This window comes from Plectropomus leopardus, chromosome 3 (genome assembly GCF_008729295.1).
Source record: "Plectropomus leopardus isolate mb chromosome 3, YSFRI_Pleo_2.0, whole genome shotgun sequence".
Classification (NCBI taxonomy): Eukaryota; Metazoa; Chordata; class Actinopteri; order Perciformes; family Serranidae; genus Plectropomus; species Plectropomus leopardus.
In genome coordinates, this window is record NC_056465.1 from 22,493,368 (window position 1) to 22,520,593 (window position 27,226).

General features: G+C 38.4%; 2 protein-coding genes across 2 annotated transcripts in view; both read right to left on the reverse strand.

Annotated features, from left to right (window-relative positions):
- Positions 1 to 14,509, reverse strand: part of cers1 (ceramide synthase 1) — a 31,287-nt gene extending 16,778 nt beyond the window's left edge. Inside the window, exon 1 of the mRNA XM_042516786.1 lies at positions 13,997 to 14,509. Coding sequence (XP_042372720.1) covers positions 13,997 to 14,245 — 249 coding nt within the window. The 5' untranslated portion in view covers positions 14,246 to 14,509. The remainder of the gene's footprint in view (positions 1 to 13,996) is intronic.
- Positions 14,510 to 17,452: 2,943 nt separating this feature from the next.
- cope (COPI coat complex subunit epsilon) lies at positions 17,453 to 27,226 on the reverse strand. Its single transcript, XM_042484094.1, has 10 exons — positions 27,113 to 27,226; positions 26,890 to 26,952; positions 26,643 to 26,743; positions 25,006 to 25,158; positions 24,318 to 24,371; positions 24,056 to 24,137; positions 23,426 to 23,581; positions 20,792 to 20,860; positions 18,342 to 18,416; positions 17,453 to 18,015 (listed from the first exon to the last, which is right to left on the reverse strand). The coding sequence occupies exons 1-10, from the start codon at positions 27,212 to 27,214 to the stop codon at positions 17,962 to 17,964; spliced, it is 909 nt and encodes a 302-aa protein (XP_042340028.1). The 5' UTR covers positions 27,215 to 27,226; the 3' UTR covers positions 17,453 to 17,961.

A 27,226-nucleotide genomic window follows, 5' to 3' on the forward strand; every position in this document is an offset into this window, starting at 1 on the left:
TCAGCGGGGGTGATGAGGCTGAGTACAGGGCTGCTGAGGAAAACTTTGTCACATGGTGTGAGCTGAATCACCTGCAGCTCAATGTAACAAAGACCAAGGAACTGGTTGTGGACCTGAGGAGGACTAAGGTGCCAGTGACCCCTGTTTCCATCCAGGGGGTCAGTGTGGACATTGTTGAGGACTACAAATATCTTGGCGTATACATTGACAACAAACTGGACTGGGCTAAGAACACTCACGCCCTCGACAGGAAGGGCCAGAGTCGCCTCTATTTTCTGAGGCGGCTGAGGTCCTTCAACATCTGCAGGACTCTGCTCAGGATGTTCTATGAGTCTGTGGTTCCCAGTGCTATCCTGTATGCGGTGGTGTGCTGGGGCAGCAGGCTGAGGGTAGCGGACACCAACAGACTGAACAGACTGATCCGTAAAGCCAGTGACGTTGTGGGAAGGGAGCTGGACTCTTTGATGGAGGTGTGTGAGAGAAGGATGCTGTCCAAGCTGCGTGTCATCCTGGACAATGTGTCCCACCCACTCAACGACGTGCTGGTCAGTTACGGGAGTACATTCAGTACAAGGCTGATATAACCAAAATGCACCACAGAGCGCCACAGGAAATCATTCCTGCCTGTGGCCATCAGACTGTACAACTCCTCACTCTGAATGTCAGACACTGTGATTCATTTAGTCTACTCCGGACTCTTAATAATGTGCAATAACTACTTTGATGTGCAATAACGACATCCATGTATAATATTTTATATTCAGATGTTGGTAATCTGTTGTTTTATTTATCACATGGTAGTAACAAGAACAAAAATGTACATTTGTATTTATACTTTAGTGTTTAGATATAGTTATTATATATTAGTACTTATGTTTAAATTTTATTGATATATTCTACACTTTCCTACTTCTTTTAAGACTTTTGAATGGGAGCATCTGTAACCGAAGGCAATTTCCGCTTGGGGATCAATAAAGTATTTCTAATTCTGATTCTGATTCTGATTAATTCAAGATCAAACAGCATGTGATGTTTTCCTGTCTTTCCATATGGACGCTGCTCCAACTTCTGGCCCACCAGGACAACTCACATCACTCCAGATGGCCAGTTCAAAACAACACTGCTGGAAGCCTGATGTTGAAACAAGAGGCTGGTGTGACGTTTGAGCCTGATTTGATTACAAACACACGATTAGACATGGCACCGTTGCCACCGAAGAACTAATTTGCAGGTAAGTACGTGACTGGACAAGCCCCAACACCACAGTTTACGACTGCAGTGGCACGTAAGAAAACACACCTTCTGACCATTGCAGACTAAGCAAATTTTATTGTCCAGTGCTGATACTGGTAACTGTAAAAACCTAGCTATTATTCAACAAGTTCAAGATGCATGAATGAATGATGAAACGCAGCATTTAATCTGTTCTAAGTCTATTGGCATAGCATCTATTACACACACTTAGGACCTCACATGACACTTAAAGAGTAAATCAAGTTTCGAAAACCTGCAGTGGTTTCAGTTCTGTAAATATACATTAGATGTATTCAAATAAAGAACGGATTTGAAGCCCTTCTGTCTCTGTCTGTGTGTGAGCATGCATATGATTTCCTGGCATACACAGTATGTGTGACATAATTTGTGTGTGTGTGTGAGAGTAAAAGAAAGAGAGAGAAGGAGAAAGAGAGAGAGCAGGTGCACCTGTTAGGAGGAGGTCTAGCCTATTAGTTAATCCCAGTGGAGACATTAACCCCATAGTTGGTTCTCAAATTAACTCCTGGAGCATCAAAGGGAAAGACAGGGCCTTCAAAGCAAAAAAAAAACTTTGCAGCATGAAGCTAAAACATACACACACTACTACTATTACATACTTGTGAAGCACTATTATGTTTTCTTAAAGTATCACAGATTAGCAGCTTTGATTACTGTGTCCTAGTTGTGGAGGAGGGTTATTAATGTGTATATAGTCTGTCTACGTTAAATAAATGCGTTTTTTTAATGCTAGTTTTTAACATCATAATAATTACGCCACTGCACATTTTACATCTGCTTTTCCCTCTCTCTTGACGTGAGAAATAGCTTGCTTTAGTTTTTCATTATTTCTTCATTCCTTTATCTTGGTTATCCGTGGCTGCACTGTGCTGTTTCCTCAAATACTGTCGTAAGCACAGCAGCACTGCTGGATCCTGATGTCAACCCGTTCTCTGTCTTTTGATGCTGGTGTCTACATTGTACTATTGATTATAACGTTGTCAGTAGAAGGAGTATAAATTATTAAGGGTGGGCTACAGCAACAATCAGACAGGATAAGGCTATAAAACACAGAGACCACTGCAGGAAAAGCTAGATAGGCAGCGTTCATCCACCTCATTTGTATTTAAAAGGAACAGATCTCTTTCCAGAAATAATGACCCGGTTACTCCAGGTAATCCCCAGACCTTGTTGTGAGAGACATTGCTGTTGAGTTTTTTAAATGTATTTTTGGGGAGCTTTGAGCTCCACATGCCGAGTGCCATCTAGTTTCATTATATTTGAGAGAAGGCAGACAGCTCTACAGCTGATATCTCCCACACTCGGCAACTCACACCAAAACATTCAAGACTGATAAAACGTAGTTTTTTTAAAGATTATTTTTTGTGGCTTTTTGCCTTTATTTGACAGGACAGCTTCAGCATGAAAGAGGGAGTGAGAGAGGGGACGACATGCAGCAAAGGGTCAGAAGGTGCACTAGAACCTCCAGCCACTGCGACAAGGACATAGCATTTGTACATGGGACGCCACCTCTACCCCGTGAGCTACTGCCCCCCCCCCCCCCCCACACACACACACACACACACACAAAAAAAACATGTACTTTTGATTTGTGGGTGAACTGTATCTTTAAAATGAGTCAGAAAATGTGTCCTGCAAAATTGTGTTGAAGATTGGCTTATTTTACATATTACATTTTGTCTGAAGGCATTTCATTTGTCCACTCTGCAGGGACAAAGCATGTCTTTCCCACACTGTTTCAACAAACATCACTACAGATACACTTTGGCATGTAAGAAGCAAACAGTGAGCTCCTTGTCTGATGTGGTTGCACATCTACTTCTTTTCATTTTGCTGTGAGAAGGGAACATAAAGCTTGTGATGTTTGGTCACATGTTTTTTTTTATGTGTTTGATGATTTCCATACCAAAGAGTATATAATTATTTTAATACTGTCTGTCTTTGTCTCTGCCATTATATATGTTCCCACAATGCAGAAAGAACCGCATGAATATGATACAATTTAAGACCTTACTTAGCCTGCTGCGCCTACGATCTGGCCATGAAAATTGATGGAAAATCATAATATTTCTGGAATGGCTAGAGCAACAGAAAGAGAGTGGAAAAATCACATAAAGGTACAGTCTCAGTGAAGTGCTAAGATATTCACTCAAGCTGCTCCCTGTCCAAACTGACAGCTAGAAGACATACGGCTGTCATTTATAATGCACTAACTATGCCATTGGCAACACACAGAGAATGTGTGTGTATGAGTATATATGCATGTGTGTCTTCAATAGGCCAATCAAAGTATGCATCAACTCACCATAATGATCCACCCACAGATAAAAAACACACACATTTATAGACAGACAGCAGTGTTGACTGTTAGAAATGGGAAAATCAATTTAATAAGGCACCATTATTTTTATTTAGAGACTTTATAGTGCATTAAGGACTCTGGAAAATTAGTACAAATATGGAGTATGATAACTCCACATGATAAATGCAAGTTCTGGTGCTTTTTTTTTTTTTGGATTTCACTCAATTCAGAGTTCAATAATTTGAGTTGCTTTTAACCTTATAAGTCACATATATCTGGAATGTAACCAACACAAAAACATATCTTTCTTGACACCATATGGAGCTGAATAATAAATATAACTCTGGCTAGCAGAGTCTGGAAACCTGGCTTGAAGCCTGTCTGTCCTATTCATTCAAATATATAATACAAATATATATCAGTTATTTAGCATGGAATATATAAATACAGCCGAGTTAAATTTTGTGCTTTTTAAGACTTTTAAAGATAATTTAAAGATTTTTTTTCTTGTTCAAGCATTGCAAGTAAGTGTATATGTAGTCCTGTCCTGTGCAGGGGTAGGTTTAATGAGGAAATATGGTTATTAAGCTGAGTAAGGTTAGTCTGCATTTTGCCAACAGGTAAGTGAAAGTATAAAGTAAAAAGACAATATTTGATAAGGTGGTAGATCTGAAAATTTGTGATATGAGAAATTTGGACTTTTACACAGAAGGGCTTGAGTCATTTGACAAAAATGTATCAGGAGATAGATAAAAGAAATAGGTCAAAATGTCAAATTAAAATTTCAGACTCTTATGTCTCTTACGGCCAAATAATAATACAATGTAAGACATTTTAAACTTTGTGTAATGTGTATACTTCGACTTTATGATATTGATGACTGCTAAAAATGTCAACAGTTTGACATAGACCAGAGTCTATTACAAATCATATAAATTGGGAATGATACTTTATTAAAATATCAAATTAGCAATTTAATATTCACTATAGCATGAGGGCCGACTACAATCTTCTACCACTTAGAGAAGCTTGTCTCAAGCTGATGATTATTGCTCCACTGTAATGCAGATAGGCCTCATTACACTAACGGTCTAATGGAGTTAAATGATGATGGGATGTCTGGATTAAGGTTAGGTTATTGGTTCAGGTATGGATTACAGCAAGGAGTAAGGTGGACCCACATTACTGAGCTCTGTGGTACACCTACACTGTGGGACTAAATGAAGTAAATCAAACAATGTAATCTTATGTGTATATTAGCTTTCCTTCACTTCGATGATTTAAAAAGACTAATAGATCAATTAACACGTCCATTAAGGGTCAGGTTTCCTTCGTTTGAGTTAACGTTTTTGGGGGGGGGGTTATATGGATGCTATACGATGTTGTAAAAAGATCTCTTTGTACAAGTAAAACATTAAATTGAGAAAGTTTCCATTGAGAGCAGGGGTCTTCGATGACCTCTTACTGAAAAACAGACAGAGCAGAGACCCTCGACTACACACACACACACACACACACACACACACACATATATAACTAAGTTGCACTTGAGATAATTTTCTGAATATTTTCGGGTATTTAATTGATTGCTCGAAGAGTTACAAAAAAGGATCCATCGTGGCTCACAAGAATGTCTGTGCACTTGTAATAATAATACAGCTACTTAGCTGATATGTTTCAATAGTACATTACTGTTAACCAGCTACTTCACTGTTACGGATAGGTGCGCCACAATGTCTGCAAAAAGTGTGGCGGAGTAATTTTGCATAAGCTAGGTAACGTGCACAAGGATTCATGAGTAACAGCCTATTATTAGTGTGTGTTTTTTGAATAAGCAGTGGTCAATAGTACATTACTGTTAACCAGCTACTTCACTGTTACGGATAGGTGCGCCATATATATATATATATATATATATATATATATATATATATATATATATATATATATATATATATATATATATATATATATATATATATATGACAATTTCACAATTTCACATGAATAGCCTGCAATTCAAATTTCATTTCCCTTTCACAAGCTCAAAAATTCCCTGCCTCTTACAAAACACTGAAACTGTTCCAGAGTTTACACATTAATCATCCTCACTGAAAGATATTTGTCATTCAAAATATGTGTCTTTCAGGGGATTTCAAAGTGTGACAACAACAGTATGGTCTGCATAGTCTCTGAGTCAGATCTCGGCTACACTCATTTTGTTACAGCAACCTCTGTAATCACTGCCAGAAGGGAGTGAGTTCCCTTGAAGGTCCCACTCTTCAGGTCTCAGCTAACTAGCTATGCGGCTTTGCAAACCTAATACCAAATGATGGGTGGCGACAAGCCAGAAAAATGTAAGGGAGGAAAAAGTTAAAGAGTAAAGAAAGACAGGAAAAAAAGAAAAAGAAGGCAAATGAGGTGAATTAAGGGAGACGAGGACAAAGAAGAAAGCCACAGGCAACTGTCCTGATCACATTTAGCGTAGGAAAGTGCACCCTTTCTGATTGTGAGTCCATGCGGATGTACCAGTTTCCTCCACAGGACAGCAGGAGACAGAAACTAGGATGGAGAAACTGAGCTAATTGCATCCCAAGAATGCTTATAAGATCCCACCCATAACCAAAGTAAAGAGAAGCATACCATTAATTATCAGCGCCCTGTGGATTTCAGGGAATCACACACAGACACAATCATGGCCTAAAAGTGCATCAAGATTACGTCAAAATGGACTTCCCTCTGACCACTGCGCTCTCAGACACTGTAAAAGAGTGGCCTTGTTAGAGAGAGACAGCTGCCAAGTGTGAAGCCTAGAGTGACAGTGTGTTCTTGTCTAATGACAGCTCGTAGGCTGTGTCTATCTGGAGGCAAGTAAGTGAGACGGGAGGAAAGAGGAAGAGGGAAAAGATTGAGAGGCCGGCCACAGCAGCTCTGTGGCGGTCAAGGCCTCACAGCACATTCCAGTTGACCAGAGGAGAGTCGGACTGTCACAGTCAGCAAACAGAGCTGATTCATGATGCTGGTGGTACATATGGCCGCTGTGACTCACCATGTTAAACAGTATAAAAGCACTCCCGCTGTTTCTACCCTCAGCAGTCACTGATAGACCTGCTGCCTATACAGTAACTCCAGGCTCACAATAAATCATCGTATATGAGTCTGAAAAAAACTTGAAAAACAACAAATATGCAGGATTTCTCAACACATTTGAAAGCTGCTATCTCTTCGGTTTACCTAATGGAGAACATAGCGTACAGATGCAACAACTGACTGTTTTTACAATTGCTTATCTGCTGGTTACTATTTGCAACATCTGGACTGTATACATGTTTAATTCTGCTGTAAAGTTGGGAATTTTAACATGGGGGTCTATGGTAATTAAATCACTTCTGGAGCCAGCCTCAAGTGGCCATTAGAGGAACTGCAGTTTTTGGCACCGTCGCTTTGGCCTCATTTTTCAGCCCTGAAGGTTGCTGCTAGGTCCAAAGTGCACACAGCCATCAGACACTGAATTTTTTACAGACACACAAGGTTGGGTATAAATCGCAGCACTGAAATTAAATATTCATATATAAAAAAACGGTGAATACATAATGCAGATATGATTGATATAATTAGACTTACATAACCACATCTATCACAGTAACACATAATGATTAACTGAAGCACAACCTGTGTGTGGGAAACAGAAACTGACAGTTTTGTGAACCCATAAGAGCTCTGAATTTATGGCGTATGACACACTGAGGCACATGCAGCAACTCATCACGTGTCAGGTGATGGCAAAAGTGCTGCTCTCTTAAACGGTATGTCATGATAAATTAAGTAGCTGAGTAAGGAGGAGAGGAGAGGAGAGGAGAGGAGAGGAGAGGAGAGGAGAGGATGTCACTAATAATAACCAAACTTCCGAACAATCAGTGTCAAAATTACATGCAAGATTCACCTGAGTGGGCACTTTTGGCTGAATGGATAGCACTTCCCATTCACCACAAATCAAGTATCAGGTTTCTCTCTGCGGCTCTAATGCACAACAATGAGCAGGGGCTCAGTGGAAGGTGATCTGGGGTCTGTGGTTGGGGGACCTTGTCAAACCTCAGACTCTTTTCACATTTAGAACAACAGCAGGGGTTGAGGTGCTACTCGGCTCTATGCAGAGAGATAAGCTCTGCAACAAGACTGGAGCTGGCAAGCACACTGCTGCTTCTCCTCTTTGAGTGACTGCTTCAGTGTGTGTGTGTGTGTGTGTGTGTGTGTGTGTGTGTGTGTGTGTGTGTGCGTGTGTGCGTGCGTGAGAGAGAAAGAGAGAGAGAGAGAGAGGCACTATGGGAGGCATTTATGTGAGCAGTTATAAACTGCTGCAGCTTTTGACCACTGCCTGCCTTGTTTGTCTGCACTGAGCAGCTAGTGTGTTGCCTATTTCAAAACACACTCTGCTCTGATGCTGCCGGATATAAAACTTATGCAGCGTGCAGAAGTTGCATGTGTGAGACAGCTTATATCCTTTTTTAAAAACACATGAAATGTGTGTGGGTGTGAGTGAAATTGTGTTAATGATTGGCTGCTGCATGCTGAGTCAGCAGACCAGGCCCCAGCTGCACAACCCCTCACAACCCACTTCTCTTCTCCATTCCTTCCTTCCTCTGTCTCTTCCTTCTCTGTTTATGTATCCCCTCTGATAACCTCTCCTCAAACCCATCACTGTGTCTGTTCTTTTAAAACTTTCTCTTCATTTCACTATTTTCTCTTTCTTCTCAATCTACTCACTCATCTACTGTGGTTTTGTGTATGCTTGTATGCACCTGAAACCTCACACACAACACAAACACACATGCACAATATATGTGCAATTCACAGCTTGCAAACCACCAAGAGCACTGATTTGAATCATGCAAGCAAACCCAAACTTGCACGCGCCTTGACAAACGTGTGTGCAGACTCAAGTGACGTTAAAAGGACAATGAGGAAGTACAGCTACTTTCACATGTGTCGCATGACATTTAGATGATTATAATATTCTGGGGTTGCACGATTATGGCAAAAATATCAATTACAATAATTTTGATTGATATTGAAATCCTAATTATTTAACTATTACTTAGCACGATCACATACTGGCTTTGAGGACATCATGCATCATTGAACATTAACTCTGGTGTGTCCTTTTAACACTAACTGTCTTTTCACTATATTCTGTATTTTTCTGCCATCATCTCAAAAGTTCTACCACCGAAGTTTCAAAATAACCAACAACGACTCACTGTTTGTGCTTGCTGTGCTTGATTACCAAAATAAAAGACAAAACGGATGAAATATAGGTAGAATTGTCATGTGTATCTTGTCTTGAGAATCAAGTGAAGCCAAATCCAATTAATCGCCCGGCCCTAAAATGTACATCTTCTTCATGAGAGCAGGGTGAATAATTTTAACATTTCACTGTCTATTCACCTGAACTATAAGCTTTCCAACACTTAACTTAAAGGACACATTTCAAAATGCCACTGTCAGTAGTGCCAATGGATGAGTCAGGAGATTATAATGCACCACAGTGTTTTTATGCAGCAGCGAAGCTCAAGTGGCTTATCAACAAGTTGTGTTTAATTTAACCTGAATAGGTGCCGCTCTAACTCAAGCACCGAAGCAAAAGTGAAACATGATGAAAAGCACTCACTAAACCACACAGTACTGAGCACAGGGGCCAACCCCACCCCCAACACACTCGCTTTACCTCACCCAACAGCATGCTCACTGACATGTGAAGTGATGGTACCATGTGAAACCTAGTTTCCAAGGTTTGGTGAACACAGAAAGGTTGACACATATAAAAGACTCCATCCAACCTACAGGTCTGCAATCATGACCTTATTTGTTCAAGTGCATTCAGTCACTTTACAAGCAAGCATTCATCAACACTCTAATGTCTATCAGTGTGCTTGAGGAAGCTGAATCCTTGACTGAGTATCTCTTTAAAAAAAGTCTAGTGTTTTTTACAGTGAGTGGGTGGCATTAGTCTTACACGTGTATGGTTAACACAGTGTAACAAGGTTTGGCTGCTGTCATATGGTACCACTGACTGAGTACAGCAAGCTAAGCATACAAAACCAAGTGTCACTCTGCAGCGTTCATAATTAGAGTCTGAGTGTACAGTGGAAAATGCAGAGAAGAGAGAGAGTAAGTCAAGATTTTAAGTGGGTCAATGATCATTCTTCAACCATGACTGGGAGTACTGTAAGTAACAAAACAGGAAACTAATTATTTTCATCCATCAGCCCTTGTGGCAGATGTGTTCTGAAATGCAACAGTGACTTCTGCAAATACAGCTGGATTTTAGACAAGCAATAAGAGCTACATTAGCACATCTGCTGTTAATATTTACATTTAAAAAATAAATACCAGTAGCCTAAAAGTGATACCAATAGAGTACTTTTTTGAAACCCATAATGTAAACAGAGTGCAGCCAACACTTTTGATACACTGCCCTTGACTTCAACACACCACAAACTGTAGTGTGCAGTGTGGCTGCTGTTGGAGTATGGGGTCTGCGCTGGGGACAGTTGTCAAAGTCTGCCCGGCTAATATCGCTTGATGGCTATTAGTTTAATGAAAAAGTTGAGCCATTTTGGTATCTGTGTGATTTTGCTGCAATGATTTAACGGCACAGTGCTGGATATTAGTGCCTGCTGCTAACGGGGCAGACGTTAAACTGACTGCTCGCTGGAGGACAGCGGGTTTGCAGATGGCAGCAACAGAAAGTTTGCTGATCTAGCTGGGAGGTGAGATGGTCAGGATCAGACCCGAGGCACAAGAGGATTGATGCAGGAATTTTTTGATTTGAGATGTTTCCATACTATACTTGACACTAGGTTATTTTGGTCGATACATTAAGAGTATCTTCAGGTATCTTAAGGTAGGTATTGAGCATCGACACCCAGTTTTATCGATTGGTCTATAAAACATCAGAAAACAGTATCTGTTTTATCCAAGCACCAAAACATTCACTTGACTTGAATGTAATACAGAGAACAGGCGCAAATTCTCCAATTTGAGGATCCGTAGTCATCAAATATCGAGTATTTCTGTATGAAAAATAACTGAAATGATAAATGGTTCATTTTCTTCTGACTTTTGATAATTCGACTGATTAGCTGCCCAATGACTATATAAAAAATAGGTCCTGTGAACAAATCCATGAAGACTGAAAAATACAAAAAAAGCGAATCTACCGAAGTGTACCATGATTTGACAGACGAATACCCATCTCTTTATGTCAGTTATATATAATGTCTTTGAGGTCCATAAAAGGTGTTTTCATACTTTGTCAGAGGAACTAACTCATTACTCACATGTCAGATCATATCATCACAGTCTACATAAACAAGAGCGCAACAAGATATTACACAGTGCCCTGTCCTCCAACGTCAACGTGTCATGAGCTCTTAACCTATTTATTTGTACTCCTGATTATCTGTGCTGTCATTTATTCTGCTCATACTGTGCACATTACTTTATATGCATTACATACATTACATTACATGACCAGCCCATAGCTAATGTGCACTTCAACACTATGAAAACCACAATCATTACTGATAAGGTTTTAAATGCATTGTGATTTATAACCGCCAACTTAACAAGAGAGAAAGCGTACTGTAAAGTTCAAGTCTGTGCAATTAACTCTGATCAGAAAAGACCTAAAATTGACAGCTCACCTCAGCTTTTGTGATATATAACAGCAATATTCGTATTGCATTAGCTCAGCACAGATGACCTAACACTGAACCCATCCTCTTCATCACTAATGTAAGCACTGTAAAGGTAGTATTATATATGCACTAAATAACCGAGGGAACGCCGGCTGATTCTTAATTCACCCGACATAAAAAAAATCACACCACAGCCCTTATAGTATCCAGCCCTTAAATGGGGGGTGCATCCCATATTGTTCCATAGGGGTCGGTGAGTCACATGCACACACACTGTGAAACACATAATGTAAAGTGGAAAACAGGCCTCATTCTTTGCATTCTCAGGCCACATCTGGCTCTACACATGGGGCCCTGAGCTATAGTATACCGCTGTAGCATCGTCGTCGTAGCAGCGTCTACCATGTGGAGACTCTCCACCCCCACCCACCATCATGGCAGAATAACGAGCCACATCCTGGCTATCTGGGAGAAGGGCTCCTCCCTGGGAACACCAACAGGGTGGAGGTACTCAGGACTCAGATGGGTAAAGGGAAGACATGGACATAAGGCCAGCCTGAGTGTCTGGCTTCTGAGTGACAAATTGTGGTAAGAAATAATGTGGTAATGCTGCTTTTAGAGATGTTGTGGTTTTTTTAAGTGTACATCCTCAGGTATGTTGAGAGTACCATGATTTTCTACTGATGTTGTATGATGGTCTCTTTCTGAATATAAAGCCATAAAATCTTAAAAGAGCCTTTTCTTTACATGGTATCTCTGGGTATATTTGGCCACCGTGAGCGATGTTGCAAATTAATGAGTATCAACGACAATTTTAATTTTTTTATATTTTTTTGCATCAATGTAAATAAAATCTTTGAATTCTAAGCCATCTGAGGTACTGGATTTGCTATAACAGGTATTCCTTTCTGGTTATTGAGTTTATTAGCAAAGATTTTCCAACAAATGTATTATTTTACAAAATATAGGCCTACTTCTATTGCAATATTTAAAAAAAATTCAAAAAACTAGACTGTATCCCCCTAATTTCAATATAGAGTATGTGTGTGTGTGTGTGTGTGTGTGTGTGTGTGTGTGTGTGTGAAAGAGAGCAAGACATAAGGGGGAGGAAAGCGGATGCTAGGCAGTCTGCATCACTTGCAATTTGACATAATTGCAATTAACGACCTTGCTGTCATGTTCCAAAAAGTACCTAAAAGCACTAATACAAATCCAAGCGCTTCAGGATTTAACTGACTGTTACAAATGGATAAAATAGAAAAAGTATCCTTGGATTGCAATTGCATCAGTGAGCACAGACGATAAATATGGTAGATGCTGTTTTGTATTATTTCATACTTTCTAGAAATGTAAAACTTGTCTTGTCACCAAAATATCTGTAAGATGAAGATGCAGCTGACTGGTTTAACATGGGACTCTATTGGCTGGGGTCATTATATGAAACATGTAACTATTAAAATACATTATCTACTAATCATAATAATCATATGATGTCCATACCTTTATGTGTCTACGAATGTAAAGTAACTATTGGTCAATTTAAATCTATGATCTCTGACCACTTAACTTCTGCCTGCAATTGTTTAAATTTGAATGTTTTCATTTCTGATACATAAATTTTGTACCTGTTTTAGTTGATTTGCTTGAGAATGTATATCTTGTATTTTCTTATGTCTATCTATATACTTAATTAGCGATTGTTCTTTGTATCTTGTATCTTTTATGAACTGTATTTGATTGTTTTTTATCTTTATAGTTGACATCATTGTAAATTAGGGCCAGCCGTCAATGCTTTTCTTGAGTTTTGATAAAGGTAATATTAAGAACAATCTGTGTATGAGAATTTTGGTACTAACCAATAGTAATTTCCTAATTTCATACATATTTGTTACACCTGTTCAGCCTAAATATTTGCCTAACACAACTGTAGATAAGGTTATTTACTGTCAAACACGCACACATTCTGTTCCTCCTGACTTGCTCCTAATCTTAAACCTACAACTCTAATATTTGTTAACATGTGTCACACTCACCTGCTGTCTCACAGCCAGTCTACACAGTGCATGTGTCTTCGGTAACAACTGATCAGAGTAAACATACACAGGGGCCACACTTCTGCAGTACCTGGGGTCTAACTAGAGCAGGGATACTCAACTTGCTAGGGGGCCACAGTTGCAAAATGACAGAAGGCCAGGGGCCAGTCGAAGCAGCCAAATAACATAGGATTTTAGGACATTTCTAGGATTTCAAGACATTTGTAGACTTTTAAAGCATTCGTAGGACTGTAGCATGTTTCTAAGATTTTAGGACATCTTAAGGCCTTTAAGGCGTTTTTTTTTTTTTTTACGATTTTAGGACATCTCTAGGATTATAGCATTTTTCTAAGATTTCAGAAGATTTATAGGATTTTAAGACATTTCACCGATTTTAGCACATTTCTAGGATTTTTTTTAGGGGGGGGGGGGGGCTCTATTTTGATGCCGTTTATTCACTCTGGTACCTTATGTATACTAAATGTACAGAAACAAATCCCACTGCGAAAAAAAGGTTGCGGGGAGGCGTCACCCTATTGTGGGCCAGATTTGGCCCGCGGGCCGTAAATTTAGCATCACTGGATTAGAGGAATGAGCAAATAAGCCCATTAATTGAGGGTGTAAGTGAATTATCCGTGTGGAGCTGGGTGTTGGGGGGTCAGTATGTACTGTGATTGTGTGTCACCCACCTGAAACAGACTTTCTGTCAGTGCCCGCCTGACCTGCGTCCACAAAAAGGCGCACAAGAAAAACAGGGCGATTTCGGTCCAGGTAATGTATGCGTTATCCAGGAGAGTCCGTTTGGAGAGCTCGAGACCGCATGAACTACAGTCTCTCCATGCGCCCAGCATTACGGTGAATGCTCTGGTGATGAGGTCCAAGTATCCCGGCATGGGCTCCACTTCCACCGGCCCGTTGTCCCCGGTGTGACTGCTCATTGTGGTGCGAAGCAGAGAGAACAAAAACGTGGAGAAAAAAAATACTCCAATAGAGGGACAGAGGGAGCGCAGGGAGGAGTACAGTCCAGACTGTGTGGCTAATCCGTGAACCAGCTTGCTAGCTCACCTAAAAACGCTAAAACAAGCTTATCTAACCAGCTTACCCTCTTCAGCAGCCTAATTCTTTGTTTTCCAAATTAAGAAATGGGCCCATTCTTCGCGTTCAGGACAGTTTTATGAATGATAGCAGGGCCCACCACGTTTGACCAGACACGGCTATGATGCGGTGTCTTATAATCACACAAAACCAATTATTAAATTTGGTTTTGATGATTACCGTGAGCCATTAGTCTCGTGGAGGCTTCTTCTGTTCATCATTCCGCTACGCAGAGCGGCAGCAGCGCGTCCTCGTTAGCCGCCTAGCTAAGTTAAATCAAACGCACACAATAGTGAATGGACCAGCATTGGCTTCCGAGCTAAGCTAGCTGCTTGAATAAATTAACCCACAAAACGTGATGGAGCTCACATATACATGAACGAATTCAGGCTTGAGGTCTGCGTCGCCCCTTTTCCAGCTCCGAGCCCCGCCAGCACATGCGATTATTGTGCCGCGTCGCTGTAACGTCTCATCTCGGTCCGTTATTCGCCTTATGTAACGTCTCTGTGCCGCTTCATGAGTCGGAGCGGCGGACTCCCGACAAACCGGCACACCAAGACAACTTATTCCAGCGAAGACAAAAGGATAAATCAGAAGAAAATTATCCTGTGAAGAGAGGCTGCCGTTTTTTCTTCTTCTTCTTCTTCTTCTTCTTCTTCTTCTTCTTCTCCTCCGTTGCCGCCGCCGCTGCTGCTGCTGCCGCTCCGGCTGGTCAACGTGTCCGGGGCTCCGTGTTTTTGACAAGCCGCGCTTCTTCGCTTTCAGTGGAAATCAACTGGTTCGTTGTAAAGAGGACAGCCTACGTTTATGCGAAAAGAAGAAGAAGAAAAAAAGCCAAGGGGCGTGACGTAATTAGGGGCTGCTATCTTCATTTTGAACCCTCTGCTTGAGGATTAAAAAGGATGACTTAAAGAGACAGTGCAGACTAATGCTTCACACAAGAGCGCATTCAAGACACTTACATCAGGCTTAATGTGACAGAAAGAAGCACTTTAATTGTGTTTGCATGTGCACACAAACCCACACTTCAAACACATCTCTGATATTAAACATTAACATTTCAAAGGAATGCTGTCATTAAAACAGATGTATGGATTTCCACTAGACGAATTCAAATTAATAAGGAGTGGGCATGTTTCATCCACACCAAAGGGAAATTATGATTTACGGTCCAGTTTAACCCTTTGAAACCTCAGCAAAAATTGGCTTGATTTCTTCTTCAAAATAAATAAATAAAAACGTGAAGAAATTACTCAAAATTACAAAAGAAATTCGTAAACAAAAAATGATAAAATAAAAAATAAAAAATAAAGATATTTATAACATTAAGACAATACACACAAGATTCACCATATTACCAAAACATCACAAATCATTAGCACGCCACAAACAGATGCCACAAAACGGTTAAAAAGTCTTTATTGTTAACAATGTGCCCTCAAACAGTAATACTTGGTGAATTTTTAAAAAAGGATGCTCAAGTATTTTAAATACAGTTATTTTTATCAGGTAAGAGATTTATTTTTGAACTGAAAGAAAAAGATTGTTTAACGTTTTCATATTTTCTTTTTTTTTTAAACAATGTTCAGATTGGAGGGCATTATTGCAAATAGACAGGGAACAATTAATGGAAAAAATGGAATATATTAAGGCCATGTTCAGAAGACTGATGATGAGGACTGTTTTTGTTTGTTTTGTTCTTTAGTAAAAAAAAAAAAAAGAATAAAGTCAAAATAAAAAACAAGGAAATGACCTGGGAGAAGTGCTTAAGAATATGATTTTGTAAAATATTTTGATTTTTGTTATTATTTATGATAATTATAAATATTAGATATTAAATTTAATAATAATAATATTATTTTTTTTTTTTTTTCCTTGACATTTCTCCCTTGCTTTAATTTTTTTACTTCTAAATGCTGTTTGCAGGACATCCCCCCCCCCACATGTTTTAAAAGAAATTGCACCAATTTGCTGAGGATTCAACGGTTTAAAAACTTGTGAGAGCATCTGAAAGCAGCACAAGAAAAGTGATGATGTTGCTCCTGTCTTCAAAGGTTTAAACAACAGCCAAAATTTCAATACGACTTTAGGGTAGAAACTGTGTGAGACAGTACGGTCCCAGAAAATTACGGTTTCACTGTATTTCACAATTGTTGCTGCTGTTGTTATCAGTTACAAAGACCTTTAAAGGAATGAAAATGGAAACACTCTGCCACACAATTTTATGGCATGTATACACAAAACACACACAAAAAAACAACGCAGGTATTAAATGTTTAAACTGGTAGTAAACATTTATTATCATTTCAAAGGAATGCTTACATTAAAACAGATGTTTCAATTTTCATAAGATAAATTCAAATTAATAAAGAGTGGGCATCTTTCATCTACACCCAGGGGACATGATGACTTCTGGTCCGGTTTAAACAATACAGCCAAAGTTTTAATATGACATTAGGGTTGCAACAGTATGAGATTTTCACAAAATAATAACCATCTCAGAAAATCAGTTTCACGGTATCACCGTTTCACAAAACTGTTGCTGTTGTTACCAGTTACAAGGGCCCACTGAAACCTGGAGCAACAGCACTTTTTTTGTGCTGCTTTCAGACACTTCAAAGAAGTGTTCAAGAAGTGTTTAAACCTTTGAACCTTGAGCAATTTAGGGCAATTCTTTTCAAAAACATGGTTAAAAAGGCAACTTGGTAAGATAGGTTCCACAAATTGCAAGAAATAAGTAGATTTAGAAAAGTATTTTTCATTCCAAAGGGAAAATGAGAGGGAAAAGGTGAAAAAATCTAGCAAAAAAAAACTATACTTATAATTAGCATAATTAAATATTTAAAATGATTAAAAATCTGAATTATTTTATTTCTTAAGCACATTTCCAGGCCATTCCCTTGTTTTTTACTTTATTTTTCTTTAGATTATTTTCTTGTACCTTTTACTAATTTCTTGCAAATTTTTGGTTCATTTTTTCCTTCCATGATTTTGAAAGAAATCAAAAAATTTTCTCATGTTTCAAAGGGTTAAAGGAATGAAAAAATACATTTTTTTAATTGGACAAACACTTTATTATAATTGAATCTGTGTATAACATCAGTGTAGAAGGAAAGGAGATGCACATGCCAAGATGAAATTCTTCATATGGATGCATTTTTTTCAATACCACAGATGAGTAAATGTACATATATGACAACAGGTTGGAAATTAGCATCAGCCACCAGCCAAACGCTGGTAAAATATGGAAGTGGCTGCAAGAATTACTTCATTCACCACCAACCACAAAAACAATGGTAATATATTGTGCGGCTGGTAGATTTTGGAATCCACCGGCCACTGTGGCAGGTGGACAAAAAAGTTAATTTCCAACCCTGGAGCCACCTTTCATACCTCGGTATACCTTGAAACAGGTATACTGTTGCAACCCTATGTGACATTTTTTTCTGACAAGTAAAAATATCATAACAAATACATGTATGCAAGTTAGAAAGAGGCGATCTTTTCTGGTGTTTTACTGAAGTCCTACTGTTGAGGAGTCTCAGTAAAAGCAGATGTTTTATGCCGTAGCAGTGGGAGCGTACTGCATCACTAGTCTGTCAAACTCGTTCTCCTGTGGGAAAACAAAGAGCAGAGGGAAAAATTAAACACCAGTAACAATATGTGGATCGTGGTGTACATTATGTTTATGTACATCTGCACTCCTCTGTGACAAAGGTTATAGGTTCAGAGTTTCACGCTTTCATGACTTTGCTTTAAGGACACCTTCTGCCTGACACTTAAAACAACAAAGCCAGGTAATTGATTATAACAGAGTAAAGGTTATAAAGGCTTGTCAACAACTGTGATTAGCTCTTGTGACCCTAAATAGCCCTGGTCACAGGTCAGAGGCATCCTTTCAGAATAAACAGCATTGAGTAACATATACAATCAAGTTACCTTGGCCAAGTAGTCTTTGAGGAATGGGTGGGCTCTGTGTGCATCCTTCAGCTGAGAGAGGTACCGATTTGTTACCTGAGGCAGACAAATGATGCAAAAATTAGAAAGGGACATTAGTAAATGACAGCAAAGACACCCTAACCTAAACAAATATTTAAGGCCCTGAAAACCTGTTTTTTTCAGGGACGTTGCAACTGTGAAACAAAGTAAATGTTATAATATCCTGTCAACAACAAGACCTGTTTTTCAGGGCCTGAAAACACAATTTTGGCCAACATTAGAGCACTTTTGTTTGTTTGTTTCATGAGAGATGGCTGCATTTGTGTTGTCTGAAGTAGGTGAGACTCGGCTGGAAAAAGGTGATGTTTCACTCTGAATCTGATGAAAGTTGTGGGCTCGTTTATATATGTTGTCAGGCCACAATTTAGTCATGAATATTTAATATCAAAGAGAAAAAAAGGTAAGTCAGTGGGGACTTAAATATTGTAATATTTATTATCTTTGTGCACTCATGTTTGAAAGTGCTCACACAGCTCTGCACTTGTAAGATTTCGAGACCTGAGTTGGGTAACGATGAGAGCGAGAAGAGACAGAAAACAAATGGTTTTCACCGAGCACAGACGCAGATGATCAAGGCCTCGTCTACATGTATACAGAAGTTTTTGAAAACCGATCATTTACCCTCTTGTTTTGGCTTCTTGTGCACACGCAAACAGAGTTTTAGGTCAAAAGTTTTGTAAAACACCTTCTAAGGTGCCAACTTTTTTCAAAACTTGGCTACAGTTTGTCTTTGTGGATGTGTAAAATGGAGAATTTGGTAAACAATGATATAATCTTAATTCACACATACCGATTTTTGCTAATAAACTAGAAACAACAACAATGGAGGACTACCAGTCTAACATTTTGTTAGCACAGCTTGGTCTCTTGACTTTAACTCTGTATTGCTGCACCACTTCAGGACAAACGGAGGCATCTGCTGCACCAAATGTGTTTGCCTCCACCTCAGCATCTCGGGTTTAAAGTCATTGAGAAACGACAGTTATGGATTAGGGTTGCTCAAACCAGCAGATGGTGGGAAACTAGGATTATTGTTGATGAGCAGTTACAGATAAGTCTAGGTACGTCCAGAGCATCACTCACATGTTTGACTGATCTCCTTCATCCTTATATCAACCAGAAAACAACACTGGTGCGATCTCCTGTAGGTGTTTTGTAAAAAGCAACATGCTGCAGACTGTTGAAGACAGCTAACACAAGTAAGCGTTTGGAGTTTTTTTTTGTGTTCTAGCTTTTATAAAAATATTTGGAGGTTATATGGACATAATTCCTTTTTTGTTAACAGAGGGGAAAATATTTGTTTTCACACAAAATCCATATACGATGTAGACGCGGCCAAAGACAATAAATATTTAAACATCTCTGCTTCTGTCTGTTGCCGTTTCTTGTTGCTGCTCTGCACGTTATGCTTGGTTGTGTGTCGTTGCTTCAGCATGCATGACTATTCGTGCTAAAAAGATATGTTGTTGATTCATGTTGCATGCATGGCTATTTTGTGCTAAAATGCTATATGTTGTTACTGTGCTATTGTTTTGTACTTTTGTTTTACTGTTTCTTATTGCGTCGCATGGCTAGTGGTCTGTCCTAGGAGTTCCCGTTTGTTGTAGCTGTTGCTGTCTTGATGGTGTCCTGCTGCTGTTATATGAATTTATCATTTTACAGGTTTCAAAACATCTTACCAAAGGACTACAGTCAAAATTCTGCCTGATGACTAACACTGGCACATTTATAGAAATGTTAAGTAATATGTGTTGTCCTTACAAATAAAATAAATGAAATGAAAATAAAGGCATCTATCATGCTCATTAAGCCATACAGGATACAGCCAGTCAAACTTAACATTGTTTAGTTAATGTCTGGCAAAAAAGTCAATTCAAAAGTTGCTTTTTTATGACCATACCTGAGGCTTGTTTGTAAAGATTTTCCACATAATTCTACTTAACCTTGAGATGGATGTGCTAATCAGTGGTTATCACAGTTGGAATCATTTTAATGACAGCTTTGAGTCAATGGTCAGCGTACTATCGTCATTATTATCAAGTCCATCAAACGTAAGAAAGATACTTGAGCCTTTATCTCATGAACTCTGAGCTCAGGGTTTATAACTCACACAGCACTAAACCAGTGGAAACGCTTAGATGACACTTTTCATGATAGAGGACAAATGCAATCAAGAAATCGCTTGGTTGAATGCCGTTGCCTGGTTTAATCACCAGCAAACACATAAAGTTGCTGAGAAGTGCTTTTGTCCTCTGGGCCGCGGAGTGTCATTGGACAAAGATTTTGACTGAGTGCTCTTTGAGTGAGGACGAGTTTATCTAAAGGAAACTGCTAAAGTGACAGTTGTTGAAGCGTTGCCCTTGTTAACAGCTTTGGGTCCAAAGTCTCACCTCAGGAGCTTTGCCCAGGTGCTGAGTCAGCACTATGAGGTTGATCAACGTCTCAGGGTGGCTGCTGTCCTAAAAGGGGGAGATGGACAGAGAGTGAGAGACTCATAACTCACTGTGCAAACAGGACAACAATAGAAACACAAACATGGGGGCGGACAAAAGCATCCTATTTTTAGCAAGTTTTACATCTCTTATTGAGATGAATAACTTAATGACACCACTCAAATTCTCTATACCAAAAAAAAGCAGACCACAAGATGGTGCGGGGCGCTGCTGTGCAGTATTTCAGTCCAATGTTAACATTTGTCATGAGTGTTGCTCCAAATGTCTATATTTGTATATATGTTTGAGTAAAACACTTTAATAAATGCTTATATTTCTCTTTTATTTATTCCACTGAGCACCATCAAAAAACATTTGTCTGGTGTTGCTTGTTATAACATGTAAACATTAATGTAAAGTCACATATACTCTAACTCTGTGCCAGTTTAGTAAACGATAACATAAATGGATAACCATAAACTGGTGATGCTTTAACCAGTAAAAAGGGAAGAGAAAACGGGAAAAGGAAGCTCAGAATAGCTGGTCATTTGCAAAACACTTCTCATAAGATAAAAAAAACAGGAGACTTAATTCAAAGTCATAACAGAGAGCCATCTCAGAGTCTGACTGAGCACTAGTTTAAACAGGCAACATAACTGAGCTTGTGCAATCTTTAATTCAAGAACTGACTTGAAAGATCAGGCACAGATCACACCGTTCTTAAAGAATTTGATCACAGAGCTGCAATATTTTCATAGGTGAGACAGAGCAGCCATTTTTTTAATTTATAAAGTATGAAAAGTAAAAAAGGGAAAAACTTTAATAACAAAACAACAGCAAAGTGAATATTTCATTGCATCTTGTGGTTAAACAGTGTGCACAGGTCAAACCTTATCTCGCCATGGATAATTTACATTAACGGTACACGACAAGAGTTTGTGGTGCCATCTGCTGTTACAATCAGGGTGTCTGCAGGCATCAGACACTTATATGCCATTTGAGAGCCTTTTCTAAATCATTTTTATCCACGTAGGAGTTTTTTTTTCTTATTTAAGCATTTCAGGTTCGTATAAATGTTAGGATAAATGTGGTTCTGTGCAGAGGTAGGTTTTATATTGTAATTTGGTTATTAAAGTGACTTATATTCATGAGTTACATTTTGCCATCAGGTAAGAGCAGGTACAAAATAAAAAGACAGTATTAGGTGAAGCGGCAGGTTTTAAGACTGTTATAATCAAAGCCATGGGCTTTTTCTTTTGACAGAAATTATTAATTAATTAATTAAAATCTACAGTTAGGCATTGATTTAAAAGTCTTTCCAACTGTTTAAGCCATAGAAAACTGACTTATGTCACCAAGAGGAATATACAGCTTTTTTAAAATTTAGGGACAATTTATTTAATATCTTAAAAGTCTACCACCAAGAAGTCTGGACATTATGATGTGGCGGAAAGCAAGAAGCATTCAGTCTTGTTTCTGAGAATGTGATATCAGAGCTCAAGACTATTGGAAACAAAAGTGTCACTAAGTTAAATATGTTTTGTGACAACTTGGTATGCAGCGTTTGTCTATAAAACACGTCAGTTTGGTTTCATTCGGTCTGTCACAATAATTACACCATCGACTTATTGTGGGATATATTACATGACCTCAATAATTTTTGTTGGCCTCGATAATGCCGGTTGCATGTTTGATGTGCATGACACCAACGTTTCAGCCAACGTTATGCCAGAATAAATAGCAGGGTTTCCATAATAAGACTTGGGCACGGTGCCATATTACACATCAAGGTATTATATATGTTTGCTGGAAAGACATTATAAGCAAATCCTCATGGTGGAAAGCATGAAATCAAATGCAGATAATTATTAAGATCAACGTTTTTTAAAAGACTTGGGTACAGCACCCTAGCACATTTTTAAGAGCCAAAGAATCTATTTCTGTATTGTTTTGTTAGCGTGGTTTTATTTTATTTTTGTTGTTTTAAGGATATTTTAATAATTTGTCACATTCCAATTGCAATTACTTGTAATATTCTTGAGAATTAAAAGTTCATTGCTATTTAAAATGGTACTTGCATAATTGCATATCATATTCTTGCCATATTCAAATCATATAATCATTATATCAGTGACATAAAATGGTCTTAAAATCACAATAATATTGTTTAACGCAAATATTTCTTTAACAATAATAAAAATTTATCGTACTAATTGAACATTAACCGGGATGAGCTTGTTCAAATGGCGCTTTGTCGTCGTGCAAAAAATTGGTGAAATAGTGAGAATTATATTCTTCATAACATTTCTCACTTAATTTTCATTTCAACAACAGCAGATTTCACTAAAATAATTTAAAATGCATCTTGTAATGAGGTTTAACCATTTATGCATATTACATAGCTGCTATTAGCACCTCCAGCACAATGTGCATTCATCAGGGACTTTAATTATGAAGAACATGGATATAACACCAGACTCAGAGACAAGCAACAGGGAGCTTTTGTTGAATAGACTGTGCATGTACATACACGAGCGTGTCAGTAAATGTGTGATGAAGAGACAAAACAAGCAGAACAAACTGTCACCTAACCTTGTCAAGCGCCTCCTGCAGCACCCCCTCAGCCTCCTCCCACTTGTTCTGAGCCATGTAACAGGCCGCCTGCCCGTTCAGAAGCAGCAGTGTAGATGAGTACTTGTCCGACATCTCCTGGAAAATGTAGTAGGCATCCTGCAGCTTCTCTCCACCCTGAAACAACAAGCAGGATGCAAGAAATGTGAGGCAAGAAGAAATCAGCAGCGATCGTGCTGAAAAGCCGATAATAAATGCACCAGCTGTTTTTGTTTTGTTTTTTAATGGTGTCAGGGGGAAACCGCTGCTCCGAAACTCGGGGCACTATAGTGTGCAAGATTAGCAAAATTGAAATAAAATAGTGTCACTCTTAGAGTTGCCATACTTCGATTGGGTTAGTTTACAATGCATCTGCTACATATTACCCTGCTTCTAAATAATTCAAATCTGATTGTGGCTCACAATACAACCTGGATTCTTACAATGTAATGAATAGGAATTTGATTTACTTGGTATGTATGCAGACACATGCCTTTCACTCCATCGTGTACGTAGAGTTACAAATTATTAATGAAAGCTAGTTTACGTATAAATCGAGTATGTGTATATAGGTGACGTCAAATAAATGTAACTGAATGCTGGTCTACTCACCACAGCAATATTAACCCAGGCTGTGGCCAGCTGGGTTAAAGTAGCATCCTCGTCCTGCTCCTGCATCTTCTTTAGCTCTTTTCTGTCAATGAGAACAATATAAAAGTCTCTTTTTATTAGCTATTATTAAGTCAAAACTTGCTGTCAAATACAAAACATTCAAAATGCACCTGGATGTTGTTTTTTTCCGTGAGCCTTCAAATAACAAATCTAACCTAAGAATTTTATGCAAATCATCCACTGTTTATGTGTTTTGCCATACCTCGCCAGGTCAACACGATCCAGACTCAGCAACACCTGAATGGTCATGGCCATGCTGAGAAAAAAAAGGGAAAAAAAAGATCAGTTTAGGAAGTTTCAGCTTATTGTCCTCAAAATTAAAGCAACCTTATAAACCCAGTGACCCATCAAAGTCTCTTGAACCGGATGTGGAAGTCGAAACTTCCATTTATAAAACAAGTTGTGGAAGCCTCAGTTGCGAAATATTCCTTCACTTTGTGTTTTTGATTTTTTCCCTGAATTTGCTCTTACAGGTTCCAAACTGCCAAACAAAACATTTTAAAGTGTAATAACTTCAAATTTCAATTTTAGTTAAGTTAATTAAGTTAGTTAATTTTAGTTTAGGGGTAAATTTGATAGAAGAGTGAGTAAAACAGCATTTTTTATTTTCATACAATACATTTGGAAACTCCAACTCTTTTTGTCAGAACACACCAATCGAGATAAGATGACAATGAAGTCTAAGTGTTTTTTTGGTAATTCTGATATTTATCTTATCTTCATATTATCTAAGTCGATGATGAAATTAAAATGCAAAGGATGACACAAATTCCATCGTTTTTATTGTATTGTCAATGGAAGTAGTTTACAGATAGTAAGTAGATTTTATTTTCTTTGTTGCTATATTTACTTATCATCATTTCATAACATCAATAAAATCTTTTTCATACCACTCCAGGCTTTCTCCTTGGTGTAGAGTCCTGAGAGCGGCATCGGTGTTCATCTCATGGTAGTAGATGGAGGCAGCCATGAGGAGGAAGGTGGTGTTGGCAGCATCCACACTCTTCGACATCTTTTTGTCTAAATCAGCAACAATAGCATCCCTGCGAGAATAAAAAACAAAAATAGCAGCACGGAAATTTAACACACACACTACTGCATTTAGATTTATAAAGGCTATGGTGGGGTTATACTGTACATTGATTATTTAGCAGATTAAATATTATATCACTGAACATACTAAAGTCCTAAAGCATTTTTGATACAACCACTTGACTTCCCTTCACCAAAAATTAAAAATCTGTGTCATGGAGATAGTTTGACATTTAAAGACAAACTGACCCTTTTGCAAACTGATGATAGACACCAAAATTGGCAGCACAGCTTAAGTATTTTTAAAGACCTCCAACAGCATCTTAAGCATGAAATAAGGAATCAGTCTCCTCTTGCACCAGCATTTCAAGCCAGTTATACTATTTTATTAAGGTGTGCAGTATTCTGGCAACAGTAAAACTTAGGTAAACCAACAACTTTGTAACGTGTCATCAAACACATAGTTTTCATCAGTTCTGTGTAATGAATTGGATTTCAGAGGATACAGGTTGCAACAGCATTAAATTTTCAATAACGTCTCAGAAAATATCACAGTATCACTGTATGAGTGAACCATTGTTATTATCCTATATAATAACCCTAAATTACTGTAAACAGTAGGGGTTTATTTATTTTATTTATTAGGTTAAACAAACGTTTTATTACAATAATTAAAAAGATTTTTTTTTAAAGAAGTGTGTGCAAAAAGTCTCCCTCTTCAAAATAGCAAAATAAATTTAAGATTTTACGTTTTCTTTCAAAACAGTATTTAAGTAAATGTACACGGTATGATAACCTTCAGTTCTTTTACTACAGTATACCTTGAAACCAGTATACCTCTGCAACCCTAAGTTCACACCCTCACACCAAATATATTTGCTCAAGTGTTTAGGTCTCTATGCATTTAAGTGGCACTCCATATTTGACTGCAATACTTGATGCTCAGTCTAATTTGACACTGAATGAAAGATACCTCAGCTGTTCCACGAGTTTCCTAATTCCTTGCTTTTTTTGTGTATCTCCCCTTGAAGGCAAGTTAACAAAATACCATTGACCTTGTTGCATTTGCTTCACTTATAGCCAAATTACGTATATTGTTACAGTGGAGCTATAACCCTCCGAGGCACAACTTTTTGGTTAAAGGACTTAATGTCCTTTCTCCACTCCAAAAAAATCAAGCATGAAGGCAGAGGATGTGTGAAAAGATTCCACAAAACGTGCGACCCCTTCGTCTCCTAGCAGGATCGAGGATAAATGTTAATTTCGTTTTTTAAACTTTGTGACCCTGGAGTGAAGGGTGAGCAATGTGTTGCTTGTTGTGTGTTTACGGGTTAGAAAAAAAATATGATTTGAAAAACTTGCCAGACTTATGTTTTGCAATTAATACCTGTTGTTTATGACTTGCTTTGAAGTCTGCTTAATAAACATATTTTTAAAATGTCCATTAAATTAGAATCTTTAACATATTGACCTCAAATTCATCACAAGCTCTTACCTTTTGCTTTCACTGGACAGATATTCAGCAAACATCTTGACAGCCTGAAGCTCTGGTGGAGAGTTGCCTTTGATGTCATCCAGGACAACAGCATACTTCCTCTGCAATTGACCAAATCACATGTGAGGATGAGCTGGTTTTAATCTGCCAAATAACTTACACGGATGACTAGCAATTAGCTTTAGCTAATGACATGAAACTGAACTTAGTATGACACATAGCATTTCTGTTGAAAAAAAAGGTTTACCTGGGCAATGTATGCTCTGTACAAAAACATGTCCCTTTCGATCTCCTTCTCTGGTGCTGACGGCTTTATAGAAAAAGAGGTTAAGTATTTAATAGAGAGATATTTGCTAAACATGTTAGCAACAACGCGTAACGTCATTGACTGTAGTTACGCAGAGAGGTAAAAAAAATGGACGAAACAGTTTATTTCAAAACATTCAACTGATGCCATGTTGGATACTCACCTTCACCTTCTGAGCCTCGTTGATACATTGTTGATAACTGCCGATATAATAGGCATTTTTCACATCGAAGAGCTCATCAACATCACTCTGCTGCGCCGCCATGTTTGACTACTG

Excerpts from the sequence above, each read along its gene's own strand:
- cope (XM_042484094.1), bottom strand. The coding sequence starts at position 27,214 with ATGGCGGCGCAGCAGAGTGATGTTGATGAGCTCTTCGATGTGAAAAAT. Across the intron at positions 24,372-25,005 it reads CAAGGAGAAAGCCTGGAGTG|CATGGCCATGACCATTCAGG; the intron begins GTATGAAAAAGA and ends TTTTTTTCTCAG. Across the intron at positions 24,138-24,317 it reads GATCGTGTTGACCTGGCGAG|AAAAGAGCTAAAGAAGATGC; the intron begins GTATGGCAAAAC and ends TCTCATTGACAG.